The following is a 21,725-nucleotide window of genomic DNA, read 5'->3' on the forward strand; positions in this document are numbered from 1 at the left end:
GCAAATGTTACCATGTTCTGCTAAACTGGAAGAAATGTACCAAGAGCTGAGTGATGCCTTGGTCAGATGTGGTTCTCCGCTTTTGTTGTGTTCCTCTATGACTCAGTCACAGTAAACTTCCTTTGCATTGCAGTGCTGTACTGGCACTACAACATGGGATCTTCTGTGGTCTTCCGTCTGTCGCCCTTGTACAGGTTAGTCTAAAGGCATGTCCAAAAGTGAACTACTGTATAAAAATAAGCCGCAATCTTTTTCCAGGGGCAGTGCATTAAATGACCTGTCTGCTAGGAGACAGAGGTGCAATTTTAAAACTGTACTTGGCAAGGAGACCATGGATGTGACATGTCATATAAAAAAAGTTGAAGGATAATTAAGCCTAAAGGTGTGGGATATGAGTTCAGAAACCTCATGATTTCTCATTTAATTCTCCCTGAAAGGCAATTCATTAACCGGGAATTGAACAGAGTGCTGTGTACAACTGTACTTTCAGAACACTGCAATTTTGACGTTGTAAGAGTCGCATTAACACGCTCGAAAAGTTGAGGGCGGACTCCTCTCCACCTGCTGCTGAAGACGGCGCTCCACCAACATGGCGCCGCGGGCACGACGGGCGGCTCCCATCGCGTGCTTCGCGCAGCGCCAGTGACGTAAAAAGCAAAGCCCGCGGTGATTGGTCGACCAAGTTTGTTGTTCCTGGGAGGACCCTGTTGATTGTTGACCGGCGTAACTCCGCTGCCCACGAAGCGAACGATCGAGTGCCAAGCGATGGACACGACCGGCAGCGGGACGCGAGAGCGCTGATCGTGGCCGCGCTGCTGGAGCCGGGCACCGCGGCTCTGTCGCCCAGCATGGCCGCGCGTGAGCAGCTTGACTCGGCCGGTGCGAAAGGGAGTCCGGCGGATGCATGGAAGCACCACATCATCCGGCAGCTGAAGCACCGGGACAGGGCGCAGAAGACCCTCTACCAGGACCTCATACGGTCGTGTAGGTTTACACAGCGCGGCGCGGTCACTCACTGCTGCTACACGCTGCCAGCAGCCTGCAGTCTTCCTTTGCTTTCCTTCAAGCCCTTTACTGCACTGTCAGCAAGTTGGGGCAATTCTTTCTGAGCAAAAACATAGCGCGCGTGTCAAAAGAGCCGTCGCGCGCACCTTTCTTGTGATGCGACAATGACGTCACGGCTCGGTTTGTTTCCGTCGCACTTTTAATAAAGCGCTTAACAGTTACATTTCGTATTGCTTACAGCTACACGTGTGATGCTGTGCTCGATGCGACGAACATAGGAAGTGCTCACACAGAAGTGTACAGTAACTCACGCAGTGCATGATACAATTAATAATTAATTTAATGTAAATTTACTTACAGAAAAAAGCCACATCATCATCATGTATGAAGGCTTTTTCTGTATCTATGTGATAGTTGAGAAAACCATCGCACGCCGTACTGCAGTCCTCGGAAAATGTGCTGTGGTGGGGAAAAAAAACATGTGGAAAGGATGAACATCATGTTCTTGATGTTGGTTGGGCCGGTTTCCATCTCCCTCGCAGGTTCCCCACGGAGGTGCAAATGAGAAAAGTCATCATCATCCATCATCATCATCATCATCATCATCATTATCATCATCCTCCCAGCGTGTCCGTCTCCTCTGCCTTTAGCTCACAGGCCGCCCGCTTACCTTTTTCTTTCCTTCTTCTTCCGCAGACATTAAGCTGTTGGAGAAGTCCAACCAAAAGGTGTTTATCGCCCAAGGTCTGCTGGGCTCAGTTGCAAGGTAAACCAGCCAAATGTAAAGTCATCATCTAGCAGGAAACACTCTCTTTACACTTTCAACCTAAATTATTTTGTGTGCAGTAATTTTTCCGTAAGAAATGGTCAAATGATGGAAAAGCCTATATATGCAGCTGCTCGTTTCATGTATACTGGTTTACTGTATACCATGGTATTGGACAAATTCGCCATACTCTAGAGTCATGTGTCTGCATCAAGATCTCTCTGTTTGTTGATGTAATGCATTCGGTTGTATTTCTCTCTGAGAAGTGCTTTGATTTGGAGAAAAGCCCTTGCTAAACGAATGAACGTAAATGTGAAATGTGTAAAGGGTGACAGCGGTAGTTTGCTACTGTTACAGCAAAAGAGAAACAGTGGACATTTAAAATACTGAAAACAGAATTCTTTGACTCAGTGCTCAGAGTACAACTAAAGTCATTGTAATATATTCTCAGTTTTTTTTCTTTGTCAGGACCTGAAGATTTGTTTATATATATTTATAGATATTCACACACACACACACACACACACACACACACACACACACACACACACACATTTTCAGAACCGCTTGTCCCTTATGGGGTCACAGGGAACCGGAGCCTACCCGGCAACACAGGGCGTAAGGCCAGAGGGGGAAGGGGACACACCCAGGACGGGACGCCAGTCCGCCGCAAGGCACCCCAAGCGGGACTTGAACCCCAGACCCACCGGAAAGCAGGACTGCGGTCCAACCCACTGCACCCCCCTATAGATATTCATTTATATATATTTATTCATTTAGCGAACCCTTTTCTTCTTAGTGTTAATCTCCCTGCAGTTGTTTACCCATTTACACAGCTGGGTAATGTTACTGGAGCAATTTAGGGTAAGTACCTTGCTCAAGGGCACTTTAGCCGGAGCTGAGATTTGAATCTGCGCCCTTTGAGTCCAAAGGCAGCAGCTCTAATCATTATGCTACCAGCTCTTTCTGAAATAAGAGGGGCACAGCGGCGCAGCGGGTTTGGCCGGGTCCTGCTCTCTAGCAGGTCTGGGGTTCGAGTCCTGCTTGGGGTGCCTTGTGATGGACTGGCTTCCTGTCCTGGGTGTGTCCACTCCCTCTCCAGCCTTGTGCCCTGTGTTGCCGGGTTAGGTTCCAGCTCGCCCTAACCCCGCTTGGAATGAGTGGTTTCAGACTGTGTGTGTGTTTCTGAAGTACATAGCATTTGTCTGATTGCCAGTGATAGCATAGTACTGTGCTATTGTAGCTATGTGGTGCAAAGTTCAATATCACACACGGAGCTTTTTTTTTTTTTTTTTTGTTCATAGAGCAATCTGATTTAACCTCCATTATTGATGTTATGCATTACCCAGTAACACCCATTTTGTGCCTCCAGGCACCAGTTGAGCACCTCTAAAGATTCCTTGACATCTCTGGTTTCTCAGCATCAAGACAAAGTGAAGAATCTGAACAAAACAAGTGGAGAGGTATGGGAACCATTAGAAAGTATGAAATATTATTAAAAATTAAATAAAGCATGTGTTTAAATGAAAATGCATATTTTACACTCAAAGCCAGTATTTTTGAAAGGTGTCTTTATGCTGCACATGATAGATATGTGGTTTTGTGGTGGCAGCGCTGGGCATACTTTCCTGTCACAGGAAAGAAAAGCCACATCAGTCTCTTCTTCACCAAAATAGAAAAGTAGTTCATTTGTCACATTTTTGGAACTGCTTTTTACCCTTCGTTCTTTAGCATGACTGTATTTATTTGTCCATTCCTGCTGTTGAAAACCGCGTTACCTTGTACTTTTTTTTTTTTTTAAAAAATTAACTAAAAGAATGATGCGATGCGGTGTGAATCTGTCCGAAATGTACTTGTAGAAACTTCCTGGATTTGTTTAGTGCTGTTTTTCGCTGTGTTTACAGTTGGCTTACAAGGTGCTAGAGCTTCAGCAGGAGATAAGAATCAAAAGCTCTGTTCTTGAAGAGCAGCATGCCAGGTGAGTTTTTTTTTTTTCCTTTCGCTGTTCATCTGTGGTAGCACCTGGTAGAACAACTTTTATCCGAAAACAAAAGGTGAAAAGGTCAACTATAATATACTCTTCACAAATGTTTATTATAATATATTCCAGCTTTCATCCACAAGTTTTTTTTTTTTTTGCTGAACAAATGATAAATAATGATTAAAGCTGACTATGATGGGTAGTGATGACAGGTGGTCCCACATGGCAGGAGAGCACTGCCCTGTCTTTGCCTCTTTTCTCCCATTGCACCCAGAATGAGTGAGATAAGGAGCCAGCTGGCAGCAGCAGAGGCCGAGGTGAGCGGCCTTCAGGCCCAAGTAGAGGAGGTGCGACAGGGGAACTGGCACCTGAAGCGTGAGTACGACTCCCTGCTGGAGCGGCACCATGACATGGATGAGAAATTTCGGGAGGAGAAAGTGCGGGGCTCTGAGCTGGTGGAGGACATGATCCGGTGGAAACAGCTGGCAGCCGTCAAGATGAACACCAGGAATGAGAAGAGGGTGCGGTGAGTCTCGTAGCCGTAGAAGAGGCAGTGTGTGCTGTGCGCTGCCTCCTTGGCTCCCGCAGAAATGCAGGGAAGACTGACAAAGTCTTTATAGGTATCAGTTTTATATTAGTAATCTGGGTTAAGGACTCGAAGTCAAGATTTTTTCTGCAAGTATTGAGAAAGACTGATTTTTTTTTTTTTTTTTTTTTTTTTTCCTGATTCATACTTTTATTAAGTTGTTTAGATTTTGCAAGATTGCAAAAAGTTGGTGTGATTATGAATTTAGGTACTTTACTGAAAGATCTTTACTGAGTGTTTGTGATGAAGTTTCACACATTCTTCAGATTGCTGTTGGCAGTATCTGCATCGCTGAAAATTTACGTTACGTGGCATTGTTTCAGCTGGAACATTTCAGAGCCTGACATATTTCTTTAGGTACTCAATGAAATGTCAGTTACTTGGTCTTTTTCTTCCGTTTGGATTACTCATCATGTCATTAATTAAACAGAGCAAGAGAAGCTAACATTCAGAAGGAGCTGGAGATGGCAGCAAAGGAGAAAGTGGACATTGACATGTAAGATGTCCTTGTGTTTCTACTCTTCCACAGCATTTTAATGAAGAAAAGGGCAAGGTAGTCATGACTCTAAGGAAAATTTTTGGGTAATTGCATAGAACCAAGCTGTACTTTGCTTATGAGAAAAGCATCTGCCAAATGCATAAATGTAACTGTAAATTTAAATGAACTGTTGATGGGTGGCATTTTTATAGGTTTATGAAATGGTCACAAATGATGCATTTTTACTTCTGATCACTTATTTGTTAGTCAGTTATTCACATAAAAAGGTGTCAGAGTGTATATGGAGGACATGCTAGCATCGGCAACGGTGGTGTAATGTTCATCTGCGCTCCATTTCCAGCGGTTCTTGTAATATGCCTTCAGTCAACCTGCCGTCTCCCAAGCCTGAGGTGGACGAGAAATCTGAGAAACGCCAAACCCGAATGTTCAGGTAGAAATCTGTAAATGAAGCCTCAGAAGTGGTTAATCGCATGTATGTAGTTTGATACTAATACAAGTGGAGATGGGCGGATGTCTCTGATTTTTTTGATGTCTGTACACCAGCCTTGTGTTATAAAAGCTCGAGTTATGAATTTTCTAAGATTTTAATATTTTCCAGTTTATTTCCCATCTATTTTGTCCCTTTTATTTAATTGTATTTCTTCCCCGTTTTCTAACATTTCTGTCTGTTGCGGAGTGATCTGCGTTTCTGAGTCTAGATGTTAGTTGCCAGAAAAATTCACTCGAAGAGAATGTGTTTGGAGCTCTCTTAAATAAGCTCGCTCCGAGTGTTTTCAGCTCACGTCTGCTGTTTGTGTCGGTGATCAGCGGCAAGACGAGGATCTTTTCACATGTTTATGGGATGAATCGATCACTAGTCGTCTTTATTTATGGAAGGAAGGTGTTTTTATTTTGCCATTTAAAATGTTAATTTTACAAGTAAATGATTTAAATGGTAATTTCAGGGGGGCGTGGTGGCGCAGTGGGTTGGACCGGGTCCTGCTCTCCAGTGGGTCTGGGGTTCAAGTCCCACTTGGGGTGCCTTGTGACGGACTGGCGTCCCGTCCTGGGTGTGTCCCCTCCCCCTCCGGCCTTACGCCCTGTGTTGCCGGGTAGGCTCCGGTTCCCCGCGACCCCGTATGGGACGAGCGGTTCTGAAAATGTGTGTGTGTGTGTGTGGTAATTTCAGTGTTGCCTGGAGTTAGATGTTACACTGAAAAATTTTTGATTTTCTTCCATTAATTGGGACTATGTCCAAAAATTCTACATAACCTCACCTGTAAATATATTGTGTTCCATCTGTATTATTAAGCTGTTATTGATATAAAGCTGAAAGTGGCCTGATGCTGCCAAACATACAGTAGCACATTTATGGGAGCAACTGGGCAGCAATTTGCATTGAATGAAAGGTAGTGCAGATGAATTTTCATGGAGTTTGTTTAATAATAAACATGTCAAACTCCTATGTACTGGATCCTGTCCAGTTTGGGGTGTACACTGCTTCACACCCCATGCTTCTGGGAAGGGCTTTAGACCAACAGGACCTTGCATTGGATAACCAGTTATTGATAATGGACAGATGGGTTTTACACTGTACTTTTTAGTAGTAGCTGCAGGTTTTTGGTTTTTACACGACATCATCAATGAACGAATAGAGGTAAGTCTGTATTGAGTGACTTTTACTGATTCTGCTGCCAGAGCTACAAATAAATGGAGTTGCCAACAGGCTTCCAGTCCAGGTTGTTTTTTAAATTGAAGGGCCAGCGTTATTATGAAGACATTTGAGGTGATCGTGTTTTCTGATGTTTTTTTTTTCCAGGTCAGCCTCAGCAGCTCCACCCAGGATTTTTGATTCTTTTAAAGATTTCTTTGAGTAAGCGGTTTTTATGAAATTTATGTTTTCAGATTTTTTTTAAGCCTCATCTATATGCAAACATCCAGCATTTTGGTCTGTTGCTGAATCGCTGTCAGGCTCTGTTCTGGTGACTTCTCAGCGTCCATGCCCACCAGCGGATTATTCTTAGGAAATGTTTTTTGTTGTTCTCGTCATCCTTACAAGTAACGCTGACACTTTGCTACAAACCATATGCTCCAGGAAAAAGACAAGTTGGCTGTACCGTGCCTAATGCTCTTTCCCATCTTCCTCCAGCAGGAAGAGGCGTGGTAACTCATTGTGCAGCCTGGAAGAGGACCTCTATGCACCTCTTAGGGTCTGCCTGGCTGCTAGAATCCCGTGTAGAGCCATTCACGTCCTGGTAAGTCACCCACAATGCCCTGTGCCTGTGGACAAATTTCCATCCAGTCCGCCAATACCGTGTGGATGTATTGTGCTCTTTCTGTTCCACCAGAGCTTGTATGAAGCATTTGTGACTCACCGAGGTGTTAAAACTCACACCTCTGTGTGGCAGACAGAAGATGTATTTACAGAAAAGACAACTAGCGCTCATAAGGAGCTCTGTTGGTGCACAGTAATTACAAAAGATACTGGGAAATAACAAGCCATTCATTCTTAGCATGTTTTCTTCAAAAGATGCCATTTAAAGGAGATGCACAGTAGCATCAGACTTATTACCAGGACTTGGGGCTGTTCCTGTCAGGCAGAATGCCATCTCTGTGTCTCCCCAAACAAAGCTTGGACTCAGCTCATCTTGCTAGCAGAGATTACCCTTTTAACGGGTCACACACATCACTGGGAACCGAGGTGTTCTCTCCTAGATGAGCCTCAATTTAGGCTGTCCTGATTCAGGCTCAAAAGCAGATGCTTTGCTTCTCTAGATTAATGGCAGGAGGAACCTTGTTCCTGTACAACAAAGTTTTCTGAGGACAATAAAAGGAGTGAATTGCAGAGAAATCCGCTGTCTAAATATATATGAAATTCCACTAATGTGATCAATTCAGTGCTCTGTTTTAAATCTAATTGGATGTGTTCTTATAAAATTGTTCAAATACTTTAATAGAACTGGAAGTGAAAAGCCAAATGGAATATGTGAATTTCACTGTTGAAAGTTTTCCTTGCAATCTGAAGTTGTTGCTTTGAAATTAAAATTTTGAGTAATCCCACTGCATTTACCCATTCATTTCTGATCATTGTTTAGTATAGTATTGATTAAATGGGGAACTTGTGTGTGTGTGTGTATATATATATATATATATATATATATATATATATAATTTTTCTGTTTTCACTTTTATTTTACTCTAGGATGCACATGAACTGAGTATTAATGCAGTGCGATTCAGCTCCATTTCCAATTTGCTGGCTACCGGGGGCACAGACAGAGTTATCAAACTTTGGGATATCAGTGCAGGTACTGTAATGCCAGTATGCCTACATTATGTTTCTGCTGAGCATGTGAATTCCCCTACAGGTAATAATTGTATTGTATTGTATTGTATTATATATCATATCACATCATATCATACATCAGGAGGCAGCTGTTAGCATGGTAGTTACAGCTACTGCCTTTGGATCCAAAGGTTGCAGCTTCAAATCCCACCTCCAGTTGTAGTACCCTTAGATAAGGTACTTACCATAAATTGCTCTAATAAAATTGCCCATCTGTATAAATGGGTAAATAATTGTAAGTTGCTTTGAGAAAAGCTACAGCTAAGTAAATGAATGTGAATTATGTCTAATATCATATCAATGTCCAGCAGATGGCAATATAATTCAGCAGATAGTGGGCAATTACGTTCATGTGGTTGTTTCTAGTTTCATTCATTGTATTTTATTACATTTTTCTCTCAAACCAAGACTTTGTTACTGTATAAAGTGTTAAATATGTGTGAATTTTATGGCCTGCAGAATATGTGCAACAGCATAGGCTGTAAAAAAATATGGTGATGAAGTGACCTAGGGCTATTTTGAACGATTTTAATTTTTAATAATGTAGTGCATACTTTTTTGTCACAGGCATGTTGCAGAACAGGGGCATATTAGATGGTAGTAATGAGGGGATAACCAGTATTGAATTTGACCCAACTGTAAGTAACTTCCTTTTTACAAAGATTTCCGCCTACCAAGTATATATATTGAAAATGATTCATACTTTTTGGTGTTGATTTCCCTGAAGTATTTTTGATCACTCTGTAAAGGCGCTAAATACGCTGTCACTCGTGATATTGGCTCTGAAATAATTCAACATCTTTTATCTGTCTGTTAACAACTAGCAGCCTCCAACAAAGGTACTTACTTGTGTTAGTTCTGAGAATATTTACGTACATCAAGCGTTTCAGGCAGAAAGCACAGCTAAGCTATCTGAGGCCATCCAGGGCATAAGTTCCTAAAACCTGAAATGTTCAGTAGTTTTTCCAGATGTGCGTAATATTTTTGCTTTATCTATTTTAGAAATGATGATGTAGTAATTTGGTATCATTTGCACACTGTTCACTCAGGGCACCAAGCTTCTTGCTGCGTCATATGACAAATCTGCTCTTTTTTGGAGACTGGATGACAGTAGACCCAAGGTAATAAAAAAAAGAAAAAAAACCTGCACGGTCTATTATAGTTGTTTATTGAACTGAGGGTCATTTTACTAAAGGAACAGTGTTTAGTTTTAAGCCCAAGGAATGAGTTGCAGCAATTAACAAGAACAAACCTTATAACCCTAATACCTTTATCCATAGCTGTTGTTTGATTTAGCGCAGAAAAAGTCAAAGATTTCATCTGCTATTCTAAACTATTTACAGAAAATTTTTAATTAGGATTATGCAGAGAAAGATGTAATAGGAGTGGAATACATTTAAAGTACTGTGTTTTGCACTCAGGCTTTTTGTCCACCCTTTGAACACCTTATCCGTGTTTTCCAGTTCACCCTGACTGGCCATTCGCGAAAAGTGACAGCGGCCAAGTTTAAGTGCAGCCTGCGCCAGGTGGTCACCGGAAGTGCGGACAGGACGGTCAAAGTCTGGGACCTACATCGGGCAGCTTGTGAGTCGCCTTCTCTGTGATCTGAAAAGGACGAATGAGAGATGAACGTCTCCTTGCCTCCCTCGTTAGCTTGCAGTGGAAAAGATGTTGACACTGCAGTTCTCATTTCTGGCACGTTTTTTTGTTTTCAAGGAGGTACTTCAGTGTCTGCAAGTAGGACTTGTGGCTCCTAGGGCTCTGGAAAGTTTTTTTTTTTTTTTTTTTTTTTTTTTTTTTAAACTTAAGGAAACGAGTCATGTCCTCTCTTTAGAGCTGTTGCCTTCAGATCAGAAGGTCAGAGGTTCACATCTTATCTACTGCTATAGTACCCTTGAGCAAGGTACATGCCCTGAATTGCTTCAGTAGAAGTACTCAGCTGTATGATTGGGTAAATAGTAGGTGGTTTGACAGTGTAAGTCGATGTGGAGCAAAGTGTCAGCGAAGTGAATAAGTGTGATGTTAATAAATCGCTTTAGACTGAATATAGGCTCATTACTAACCTGAAAAGTTTCAATCGTACATTGGATATTCCATCATCTAAAGCTGGCGGAAATAGGCTGGCATCTCGGGTTGAATTCAAGTTTTGCAGAAGCAATGATGTTTTATGTTTGTCTTTCTTTTCTCCCCAAAGGCATACAGACTATTGAAGTATTCTCTTACTGCAGTGATGTTGTGTGCTCCGAATACTTCATCATCAGCGGACACTATGACAGAAAAATCCGCTTCTGGGACAGCCGGTAAGGAAAGCAGTTGATGAGAGCATTTTGGACATGCCTTGATCTTCTTTTGCACCTATATAATCAGTAAAAGTTGTGTGATGCTTTAAAAACACTACATGCAGCAGGTAACATAGTGGTTAGGGCTATTGGAATGCTATCCAAGCATCTGGGTTGGAGTCCCCTCTACTGCTGTAGTACCCTTGATCGAGTTACTTACCTTGAACAACTCCAGTAGAATTTACTCCCCTGTAAAAATGGATAATTAATTGGAAGGAGCTTAGTACACAAATCTCACATCCAACCGATCTCATCAATGTCAGGAAAGAAAGCCTCTGAATGTAATGACGGCTCTTACTGACATTGCTCTTCAGCCAGTCTCTGCTGCTCAGTTAGCTGGAAGGGAAGCATGGCTGTGCTTTCGGATGATTGCCACAGACAGCAACAAAGGGGACACCCTGACATCCGTATTATCCAGGCTGTCAGTGTTTTTCAAGAGTCATTTCACAGACAGCAAGTGCATTTGTTCATTATCTTTTTTTTTTTATGCTGATTATTTCCTAAACTAATGGCGGGAGGCTGCCACTCTAGTGGAATTGTTTTGGTCCACAATCAGCTCGACGTGAACACAACGTGACAATAACACATTCAGCTGTGCGGAAGAAGTTATGTGCCTTGAATGTGTTGCCTGCTGTATTCATAGAAATTAGTTCCAGAAGGACCAATATCAGACATCATGTAATCACTGAAACCAGGATTTTTAAGTAATAAAATCTATCAATCATTAAATTGTGAAAACAGGTAATAATGGTTTACACAAACACCAAGGCTCTGATATCATGTTGTTATAATGTGGGTGGCATGGTGGCACAGTGAGTTGCGCTGCTGTCTCACAGCATCTGGGTGGTACGAGAGGATGTGGGTTTGATCCCTGCTCAGTGTGTGTGGAATTTGCATGTTCTCCCCGCGTCTCTGTGGGTTTCCTCCGAGCGCTCTGGTTTTCTCCCACACTCCAAACACATGCTGTTCAGGTTCACCCATAGTGTATGAGTGGCAGAATGTGTTCCACTGATGTATGGATGAGTGACCCAGTGTAAGTAGTGTATCTAGCAGTGTAAGTCACCTTGGGTGAGTAAGGTGTGGGCTGGAAGCACAACATAGTGATAATAAAGTATAGTGGTGCTTTTGATTGCATTTGAATAACATCAAAACAAAAATGAGTTTAAAATTTCAGTTAGATTTTTAAACTAATAGCTTGTGAAATTAACTTTGCAAGGCAAGTTTGTGATTGTTACAGCTTCTGCCTTTGGACTCTAAGGTTGCAGGTTGAAATCCCGCCTATGACTGTAGCACCCTTGAGCAAGGTACTTACCCTAGTAGGTGGTAGTCTCTGTGTCATCAGAAGAGCAGTTGCAGAGTAAGTTTAATTGTAAGTCAAAAGGCGTTCTGTGTAGGGTAGCTCCGGTGCACTTGTGTGTGTGTGTGTGTGTGTGTGTGTGTGTGTGTGTGTGTGTGTGTGTGTGTGTGTGTGTGTGTGTGTGTGGGGAAATGTTTATTAGTGCTTGTGTGTGACTGTCTGACACTCAGAATGTGTGTGTATTGGTCTCCACTTAGGCATTGGCTATGAGCAAGCTGTTATGTGTCCAAGATCTATGTGCTGATTTGTGGCTGTGTGCAGAATGGGGGCAGGTGGGGAGTGTGATACAGTTGTATTAATTAAAGATGTTATTTCATACTACAGGAAAGAAATCAAAATGTTCTAGCTGCCCCGATCATTATAAATGTAAACGTACCAGTCATTAGGTTGTAACATTTCACACCATGAGACATACATTTATTTAATAGATGTATCACTGTTCATTGAGTGATTCCGTTTATTAATTTATCTGACACTTTTCTGCAAAGCAGCTTACAGTGTTGAACTCCTTACATCCATTTACCTGTTTGTACAGCTGGGTAATTTTTCTGGAGTAAGTACCTTGCTCAAGGGTACTATAGCTGGGGTTGGGATTCGAACCTGCAGCCTTTGAGTCCAAAGGCAGAAACTGCAAGCAGTACACTGCCAGATGGCCCTATAGGTGTATTTATAGGTGGTCCATTTGACGCTGGGTATATAATAATGCAGTCCTAGGTCCCTGAGCCCTGATGTTCAGCCTTACTTGAATAGTACAGTGGAGTATCAGAAGCAGGTACTCCTGGCAGACGGAAGGATGAGCTAAGTGAGAAGTCCCAGTGAAAGTCTTTGCTGTGGAGGCTCTCTGCGGTTCTAGTCCAGCCATTCGAGGACTCTCGTTCACTGGAGACCGAGGTAACACGTGGACAATTGCAGAAATTAAGCAATCTGGTCGTCTTTGGGTTCATGCAAGGTGTTTCCATGGAAGAGCTCCGGAGTCGTTTTGTTGTAAAAATAATTTCACCAGCTAAATAAAGCCTAAACTTTCACCAGGAGCTTATTAAAATTAAAGGCCTAGTCTATAAAATTTTCTATTGAGGTTATCCTCTTATTTGCTTCCAGCCTTTTGTCCTCAGGTGAGAGAGCATTAAAATAATCACTTAAGGGGCTTATGTGGTCGACTGGAATGGGGGGGGACGGGGTTTAGCACGACTCTTCCATTGATTTATGGTCATTTTGAAAGTGGTGCTACAGAAGCATGCTGTGTGCGTCATCTCTGATGTCACTGCCGAGGGAACCTCATACCCATTTCCATGACCCATTCTGGTACCTACAGCTGGCACATTTCACTGTCAAGGCCCTTGTGCTTGTTCTTTGTCTACTTTTAGTAGTCTTTGCTTTTGATGTGTTACAATGCTAAAATGTGCTTCTTTAATTCTTTATAAACCATAATGGACTGAAAGGGTTAAAAAAGACCATGTGGTGTATTCCAGACTTTGGATATGTATGAGCTCTATAGCAAGACTTGAAGTCATTTACATTTTTTGCCCACAGAATTGTGCTACTGATCGTCACTGGAATGTCTTTCAAATGATATTCAATTTTTTTAGAGGGTTGATTTGTACGCATACGTTCTCTCAATAGTAAGGCATCGTAAGCAAAGGAAGGTAACTCCTTTATTTACAAGGGAATTTAATTTTGGGGTTCAAACACCTCATTATTTGTTCAGTAGCAATCCCAGGTTTTATCCTGGTAAGTCCCTACGTTCTGTTGTTGCCTAGCAACAGCTGGATCTACATAATTATGTCCCCACGTCTGGCTTAATAGGGTTTCTCTGTTATGAGATTCAGAAATGTGGGCATTTTTCTTTTTTATTGTAACAGTTTTTTTCCATTCATTAAGCTGATACGTAGTCTTTATTTATAATTAATTTTTACTTTGTACCTTCCCATGGACAAAGATAAATGTCTGCAGTCTGTGTGACCCTTGTTTGATTTTACATGGCTTTGATGCCTTAATTTGTCTTGATGGATTTCTAAGTTTTTGAAGCCATTGTAATACATGCATTGTAATACATATGAACAGGACGGTTTTTCCTCCGACACGAGATGGAAACACGTGCGGGCTCAGAGACGCGTGTATACATGCAAACAGAGACGCATGTATACATGCAAACACACAAACGCACGCACAGTGCTGACATGTAACCTCAAAATGTGCTCATGTGCTCTGCTGTCCAGGGCAGCCAGCTGCACGCAGGAGATCCCCCTGCAGGGCAGGGTGACATCGATGGACCTCTGCCCCGACCACAGACAGCTGCTAAGCTGTTCTAGGGATGAGAGCCTGCAGGTGGTGGACCTGAGGATGAGCAATTCCAGAAGATCTTTCAGGTAGTCTCACTGTGGGCTTTGTCCAGGAGGACCCCAGTTTCTCCCCCCTTGTGTGAATGGAGTTCATGCTTGTGGTTATAACAGTACAGCTGTAGAGCAAAGTGTAGGCATCACTCTGCTGTCATGTCTCGGACAGGTTTGGAATTCGTTTATAGAGCTCCAAGACTAGTAAGCCTAATAAGTAAAACTTTCTGAACTGTATGACTTGTACTAATAAAGTCATTACAGGTTTTCAAGTAATAAGTAGCTTTTCAGGTGAATATTTTGTATTGTCTCTCATGTAAACCTGTTTTTTACAACTTTACATAGCTTTAGAAAGAGTAAAGGAAACCATATGTGTAAAATGTACAGTACTGTGCAAAAGTTTTAGGCACTTGGGGGAAAAAAGCTGTTAAGTGAGAATGCTTCCACAAATAATGTTCTTTATTAATAAACTTCCTACAAAGCTTAGTAACCATCCATCGTCAACAACCCCTTGGCGCAGCGGGTTTGGCCGAGTCCCACTCTCTGGTGGGCCTGGGGTTCAAGTCCTGCTTGGGGTGCCTTGTGGCAGACTGGTGTCCCGTCCTGGGTGCCCTGTGTTGCTGGGTTAGGCTCCGGTTTGCCATGACCCCGCTCGGTACAAGTGGTTTCAGACTCGTGTGTGTGTGTGTGTGTGTGTGTGTGTGTGTATACCGACGTACAAAACCCTTACTGTAATACTGTAACTTTTTGCCAAAGGAATGCTTGGAAATGTAAAATATACTCTTTCCCATTGACATTAATGCAGAAGACATTAAAAAACTGTCTAAAACAAATATTTTTCTGAAAAATCTAAACATCTAAGCGCCGAAGACTTTTGCACAGTACCGTATACACACACACACACACATTTTCAGAACCGCTTGTCCCATACGGGGTCACGGGGAACCGGAGCCTACCCGGTAACACAGGGCGTAAGGCCGGAGGGGGAGGGAACACACCAAGGACAGGACGCCAGTCCATCGCAAGGCACCCCAAGCGGGACTTGAACCCCAGACCCACTGGAGAGGAGGACTGTGGCCCAACCCACTGCGCCACCGCACCCCCTCCAGTACCGTATATGTAATTGTATATACATGCACATACATTATTATATTAGTCATAAAAATATATAGTTTAATCTGAGTTACAAGTGAATAATAAACCGGTAGAGTTAAAGGAGATTTTTGTTAGGTTACAGAAACCATAGTAAACTAAGATAATGGGTTTTTAAAAGCTCAGACAGGATGGTGTGCAAACATGATTATTGGAAGGAGGTTTTTGTGGGTTGTAGTTTTGAATTTAATGGTGCACTGCTATTCAACTTGGGAGCTTGAAATGGAAAAAAATGTTATTTGAATGAAGTTCTGCAGGAGAGGCAAGTAGTTTGTGAATTTGCCATTACGTTTTGGAAACCTTTGTAGAAGCTTTTTATCATTGCATCTGGCAAGTGTTTTTATTTATTTATTTATTTATCTATCCTTTTTTGGTATGATACAGTTGGCTGCGATGTGGCATTTCAATTTATCTTGGTTCGTGTTTTCTTTGTTTTCCAATAATTTCTTTTCTTGCTTATATGTTTACATGGTGCAGCATGCGCTAGAATCAAGTTCTCCATCTTTATTCTTTCTTAGGGCTGATGGATTTAAATGTGGGTGTGATACCACAAAGGCCATATTCAGGTGAGCAAACATGAGCCATAATATTTAATATGAACACAGTTATTTGATGGCGTGAAAGAGGATGTTTCATTCTGTGAAACATGAAAGAATAATTCCTCCCTGTAGGGCACTTGTGCTCTGTGATTATCATAGCCTGCGGTTGAGCATTGTGAACTTATTACTCTCTGTGGGTTATTCCAGTAAATAGCTGAAATCTGCTGGCATCAAACCAGACCTCCAAATCATATTTAGAGTTTGTTTTTCACAGAAGTCACACGCTTCCAAGCGGAATTTTAAACAAAGTAGATTTTAGTGGTTGTTTTGGAAGCTGGAGACATGGCGGGTAATGGCAGTTGGCAATAAGTGCCTCCTTTGTGATGCTTATTTATATAATTTTCTGGGAAATTCTGAAGTTGCTTTTAGCATCAGTGAAAAACCCCGGTGGGCATCACCAGCTGTAAAGTGTGTTGTTTACACTCTTAAAGTAATTTGTGCTGCATTCTTACATTATATCCTACAACAGAAATGATGTGTCAAGTGCGAAAAAGACATTTCTTTTCCGAAGAAAGAAATCGTGTCTTTTCCGTACAAATAAACGTTGCCTTATTAGTTTCCAGAGTTAAGTCCTTTTTTTTTTTTGATGATCTCATACCTGATGCTGCTGCAGCAAATCAGCAAGGTGATCTGCTTAGAGTGAGGCAAAATTAGCTGTAAATTAGGCCAATTTCAGATCAATAAGTTTAGGCAGCTGTCACAGCAGTAGGTGGCAGAGTTAATTGTTTTGCGTTCTACGGTATATGTACATACGCTCTCGTCCGGATCAGTATGTAATGGAATGCCTTTAACTGTTCATTATTACAATTCTGTCTTTTTCTGGTATTTTTTCCTACATTTTCAGCAGTGCTGAGTTTCTCACTTAGGAGCCATGGCCTGAGTATTCAGTGTAATAAATCGCACAAAGGTTGCGAATAAACATTCTTATGTTCTCTTGTTTTTCTCCCGTGCGCTTTAGCCCCGATGGCAGTTATTTGGCGGCTGGATCAGCGGACGGAGCGGTCTATATCTGGAACGTGAACACGGGCCACCTTGAGACAACTCTGCCCGACAAGCACAGGTACAGCACCCCTAAGCGAGGAAGCGCTTGGGATCAGGAGAAGGACGGTTGTCAGTGTGTTGCCGTGTCTTCTTTAATGTGATGGCTGGCCATTTGGTATTCTTGTCTTGTCCTTGTGTGTCCTGGTCCCACTTTCCTGTGCCCTAAGCACTTTGTCGCTTCCTGCGTTGTGTTCCACCCCCACCTTTCCTCTCCAGCTTCCGTGCTTTTCAGTAGGAATCCTTCTGTGTGGCAGGGAGCCAGGCATCCATTCATGTAGTTATAATTCTGTGCAGTCTCTTTGCCTTGGCTCCCAAGGAAAGCACAGGACCTTGTACATTTCTATCCTGTGCTCTAGTTAGCAAGTAAGAATCGCTGGCATGCTGCCAAGTGCATTGTGTTGCTTAACATTAAATAAGAACACGTTGAAATTAATTTTTGTTTGGCCGAAAGGGGTAAGAAGTAATTGCGTGTCCCGTCTGTTGAGCACAGCACGAATTCTGATGTCGTCTAAATGCTGAAGCGTTGTGAGTTGAACGCGATAGAAACGGCTCAGACCGAGGCACCGGTTTCTGCTTCCCGCAGCTCTTCTATCAATGCCGTGGCCTGGTCGGTGTCCGGGGAGTATGTGGTGAGCGTGGACAAGAGCCGAAGAGCGGTTCTGTGGAGCGACATCTGACAGCGGGGGCTTCTTCGGGCAGTGTGAAAGAGCCACGCACTTTTAAGGCATCACACCTGAAACCTCCGCAGGTGGTCGTCTTTCATCATCCAGCCTCACGGGGTAGATCCGTTTGTGGACCTGCGAAGAGACCCCCTACTGAAAATGTGTCGTCGTCACCGCCGTCGCGGTCCAACGGAGATTACTCACCCAGAAGGGCTGCGGGCCAGCTAGACGTTCTCGCAGGTGGGTGCTGTGATGCTTCCCTCTACCGGCTTTTTTTTTTTTTTTTTTTTGGCATCTTCGCATATGGGGTGACCAGCAGGTTGCGTAACTACGTTTTCTGAACGTTTGAATGTGTATCAAAAAAGAGATATATTTATAAGGGTTGCTCTTGAAAGCAAATTTCCCGCCGATATTATAGTCGTACTCACACTTTTCTAACAGTTGATAAAAGGCTGAGCTGCTTTTTTCATACGTGCAGAAAGAGAAATGATCTGCAGGTGGAATGAAGCGGTCACGTAATGCCATATTTCTGGCATGTTAGAAAAATCCTGAATAGGTAAAGGAGCACATGAAGTTACTGTAAGTTTAAACAGTATGTGTATTGTTTATACTTGTGTTATGCATCATGTTCCACTGCACTATAGTAACCCTAGTAAAACAATATTAATACGTATTATTGATTTCTTTGACATTTGAAGAAAACGACCAAGTGAAGTTTAGCTTCTGTAAACTGACTGACCAAAATACACAACATAATTAGTTTAAAGGGAACTAAATTACTATGTAATTGTAATTTTTTATTTCTACATGTTCTGTGGGGCTTTCAAAATTTTTTTAAAGATACATAAATGGTCCACACAACACGTGCAGCTAACTAAAGGGGAAAAAAGTACATGTTCACCAAAACAATGCATTCCCTTCTTTAATAGAACAGAACTGAGAATTTTATGCCCTGAGCTGTGCCTTCAAACTCAAAAGAAAAAAGTGTCAGGACCCAAAAATGTACTGTATGCTGTAAAGGGACTTTTTATCTAGGGAAAAGAATGATAATGATAGTAAGACACCCTATCTCTGTTGAAGCTGCCGGCATTTACAGAATGTTGCAATTCTTATTTTCAGCACTTTTTTTTTTTTTTTTTTTTGTTTATTAATTTTCGCAAATTTTTTAGAACAGTTTGACTGGGTTTTTAAAACCCTGAGAAGCAAAGGGACTCTGTTTCATGCTGTATGCTGATCTGTGATTTTAAAATTTCTAAAAGGGATTTTTTTTTTTTTTCCTCCTGTTTTGGAATTGTGGAGCTCTTTAGCATGTATTTCAAGCATTAAATCTGATGCTTTTCTATAGGTCACAAAGGTAAAAAGCACAAGTCAAGTCTGCATAGTATTTAAAATGGCTCCAGGACACCACTTGTCAAGGTGGCAGCCAGCAGTCTCTTTGCTGTTGCTGTGGGCACAGTTTACCTAGCAAGATGGATTTTACAGTTTCAGCTCGGCACCCGAAGCACATGCTTTCAGGTTTGCATGTATCTGTGGTACATTCACCCGTTCGCCAGTTAGTATAATGCACTTTCACATCGTTCCCTGCTAAACCACTACACCCCCATACCTGGTATCAATGGTCACAACAGACATTTTTACTACAGATCCTTATTCTTTTTTCCGTAAAAATTCTAAATGCATTTAAAATTGTGACCATTGTACTCAAGGTTTGAGACAGTGGAAGTCCTTCCAATGTGCTTTACCTTTTATGTAATTTTCATGAATTTCTCTTATGTTTTATATTTTATAGTATTTTATGCTGATAAGCATTAATAAATATTATTAGCTCTGAGTCCTGTACATAATACAATTTTTCAGCTTCTAACTACTTGTGAAGTGATAGTGTTTAGTACTGATGAAGAACAATTGCCTAAATCTGGAAAATAAATATTTTTAAGCATGACTTTTGGATGGTAGAACTGCAAGTGGGTCGTGAAAAGTATGTTCTGAATGAATGCAGTCTTATTTTAATGTTACCGTTCTGTTATAAGTAAACAACTTCTTTCCTCTTTTCGTTCTCTCAGTTCATAAAAGGGCCCAAATTGAAAGAGACTATATGTAGGCTTTCCTTTGTTATTGTGGCAGATTCGAGATGAATGCTGTTAATATCTTTTATAATTTAGTGCACTTATTGCATTAGAAGATTTTTCGGCTGTTATTCCATGTAAAACTGTTTAGCAGAGAAAATGCGGGTTGTTTTCCTACTTTTATTTTAGTAAAATTACCTTTGCTGATACTGGATTGTTTACTCTGGCTTCATTTTGTCAAAGAAAACTTCCCTTCTTTTCGGAAATTTATAAAATGTTCAGATTACATCTGAAGGAAGTGCCTTTGTAAATCATTTTGCTTTAATTTTTTTTCCATGGAAATACATATTTTGTAAAGAAATAAAGCCTTTTGTGTCAGTTTCGTTTTTCTGTTTTTTTGTTTAAATACAGTGTTTTAATTCACTTACATCATCTAGGACAGTCATAGACAGACAGCTGTGAAAAAAAGTGGATGAGCCCTTTTGAATTATCTGGATTTTTTGCACGATCGTCTCTTAAATTGTCATCTCTTCTTCATCCTGCTCACAGGAATAGAGACTTAAAATGCAACATTTTACATTTCTGTATATTTTTTTTTTTTTTTTTCAAAAAATGGTTTAAACAATGAAGGCCATTGATGGGAAAGTATGTGAATCTCTGCATTAATGAGATCTTGAAAAGAGGGAGTCAGGTATGAGTCAGTGCTCAGTGAGTCAGGTGTTCCAATCAGTTCAGGTGAAGATGAGCAAAAAGTTCATTGATCTTTACTGAATTTATTGAAGTATATGTGAATTTTTCGGTCTCTCAGAATATGTTGGTAGGTTGGTAAGGCACATACACCACTCGGCATGAGAAATGGGTGTCTTTCCTTCGCTGTTCGAACCTTTTCTGTTCTTTTGTAACATCCTGCCTGTATAGCAGCAGCAGTAATTTATGGGTTCACATCTTTAAATATTTATCTGTTGAAAACCATCCACAGTAGATGGCAGTGGAAACTGTAACGTTTTGTCCTAATGGCAAAAATTGAGCAGGGCAAGGATGTGGGATGATGGGAAACAGGAGGGGAAATGGGACACAAAAACAAAAAGCTGCTAGCCGAAGAACGGAAACGGCACTAATGAACTGACACTAATGGTGCTGAATGAACTGACTGACTGCCAGAACTATTGATTTGATTGTTAATTATCTGGTTTCTTGTATATTAAGGTAGAAAATTGTTAATGGACTTTATCTAGCTAAAGAATTCCATACCACATGCTTTGCCATTATTTTTGTCCGGAAATCCTGGCCAAAAAGCATACTTTCATGCATAGATAATACAAAATGAGATCCTTAATCAAGCATTGCTTAAAGGGAGAAGCCCACAGAAAGACAGCTGCTCTACAATAGAATGCTTTCAGGCTACGATCATGGCAGAAATTAGATGCTTAAAACTCCTTTACCCCAGCCTTGTGGAACGACTGGCTGTCATCTTAATGACACAAGTGTATTGATGCCCCTGTTTTCCTTACCACCATTTTTCTCTGCATTGAGCCACATACAAGTTTTAAGCATGCATGGAGAGTACATGCATTATTATTAAATTCTGCTAATGAAGAGAACTGATTTGAATAGTTCTTAGCACTACTGAGGTGTGAAATATCAAGCTTGTCTGGTGGATATGTCTTTTTCTCCCCCCCTTGCCCTTCCACTCAGGAACATCATTAAGCTGGAGGCTAAACAAGGCTTGGGCTTCCAGCTCCTGCGAGGGGGATGCTTTCATATTCATCCCTGCATGCACACACTTGCACAGATTGAGTGAGCGAGAAAGCGTGAGGGAGAGAGAGGAAGCAGTGGGAGAGAGGGGAGGAGAGCGAGAGAGAAACGCAGCCAGGGAGGGAGGCAGTGCTTGGAACAGAACTCCGATGAAAGGTTCCTATTAAGAGGGATCTCCGGCCTTTCTCATCCCCAGGATGCTTACCTCCCCTTTGAGGTTTTCTCCCGTGCTTTCAAGATAAACGGAACAATTTGGCCTCCG

General features: G+C 41.7%; 1 protein-coding gene across 6 annotated transcripts; it reads left to right on the forward strand.

The window, feature by feature from the left end:
- The first annotated feature begins 531 nt into the window (after positions 1 to 531).
- On the forward strand, positions 532 to 21,725 carry atg16l2 (ATG16 autophagy related 16-like 2 (S. cerevisiae)). 6 transcript variants are annotated; one of them, XM_029255612.1, is made up of 19 exons: positions 532 to 984; positions 1,702 to 1,771; positions 3,144 to 3,234; positions 3,676 to 3,749; positions 4,027 to 4,278; positions 4,769 to 4,834; positions 5,178 to 5,267; positions 6,636 to 6,689; positions 6,966 to 7,071; positions 8,019 to 8,124; positions 8,730 to 8,800; positions 9,212 to 9,283; positions 9,626 to 9,746; positions 10,357 to 10,462; positions 14,075 to 14,224; positions 15,859 to 15,906; positions 16,898 to 16,999; positions 17,729 to 17,882; positions 21,660 to 21,725. In XM_029255612.1, the coding sequence occupies exons 1-18, from the start codon at positions 849 to 851 to the stop codon at positions 17,868 to 17,870; spliced, it is 1,857 nt and encodes a 618-aa protein (XP_029111445.1). In that variant the 5' UTR covers positions 532 to 848; the 3' UTR covers positions 17,871 to 17,882; positions 21,660 to 21,725. The 6 variants fall into 6 exon arrangements, with proteins under 6 accessions (XP_029111445.1, XP_029111444.1, XP_029111443.1 ...); XM_029255611.1 differs by lacking the exon at positions 21,660 to 21,725 and adding an exon at positions 18,988 to 19,240; XM_029255610.1 differs by lacking the exon at positions 21,660 to 21,725 and having other exon boundaries at positions 17,729 to 19,240.

Source organism: Scleropages formosus, chromosome 10 (assembly GCF_900964775.1).
Source record: "Scleropages formosus chromosome 10, fSclFor1.1, whole genome shotgun sequence".
NCBI lineage: Eukaryota > Metazoa > Chordata > Actinopteri > Osteoglossiformes > Osteoglossidae > Scleropages > Scleropages formosus.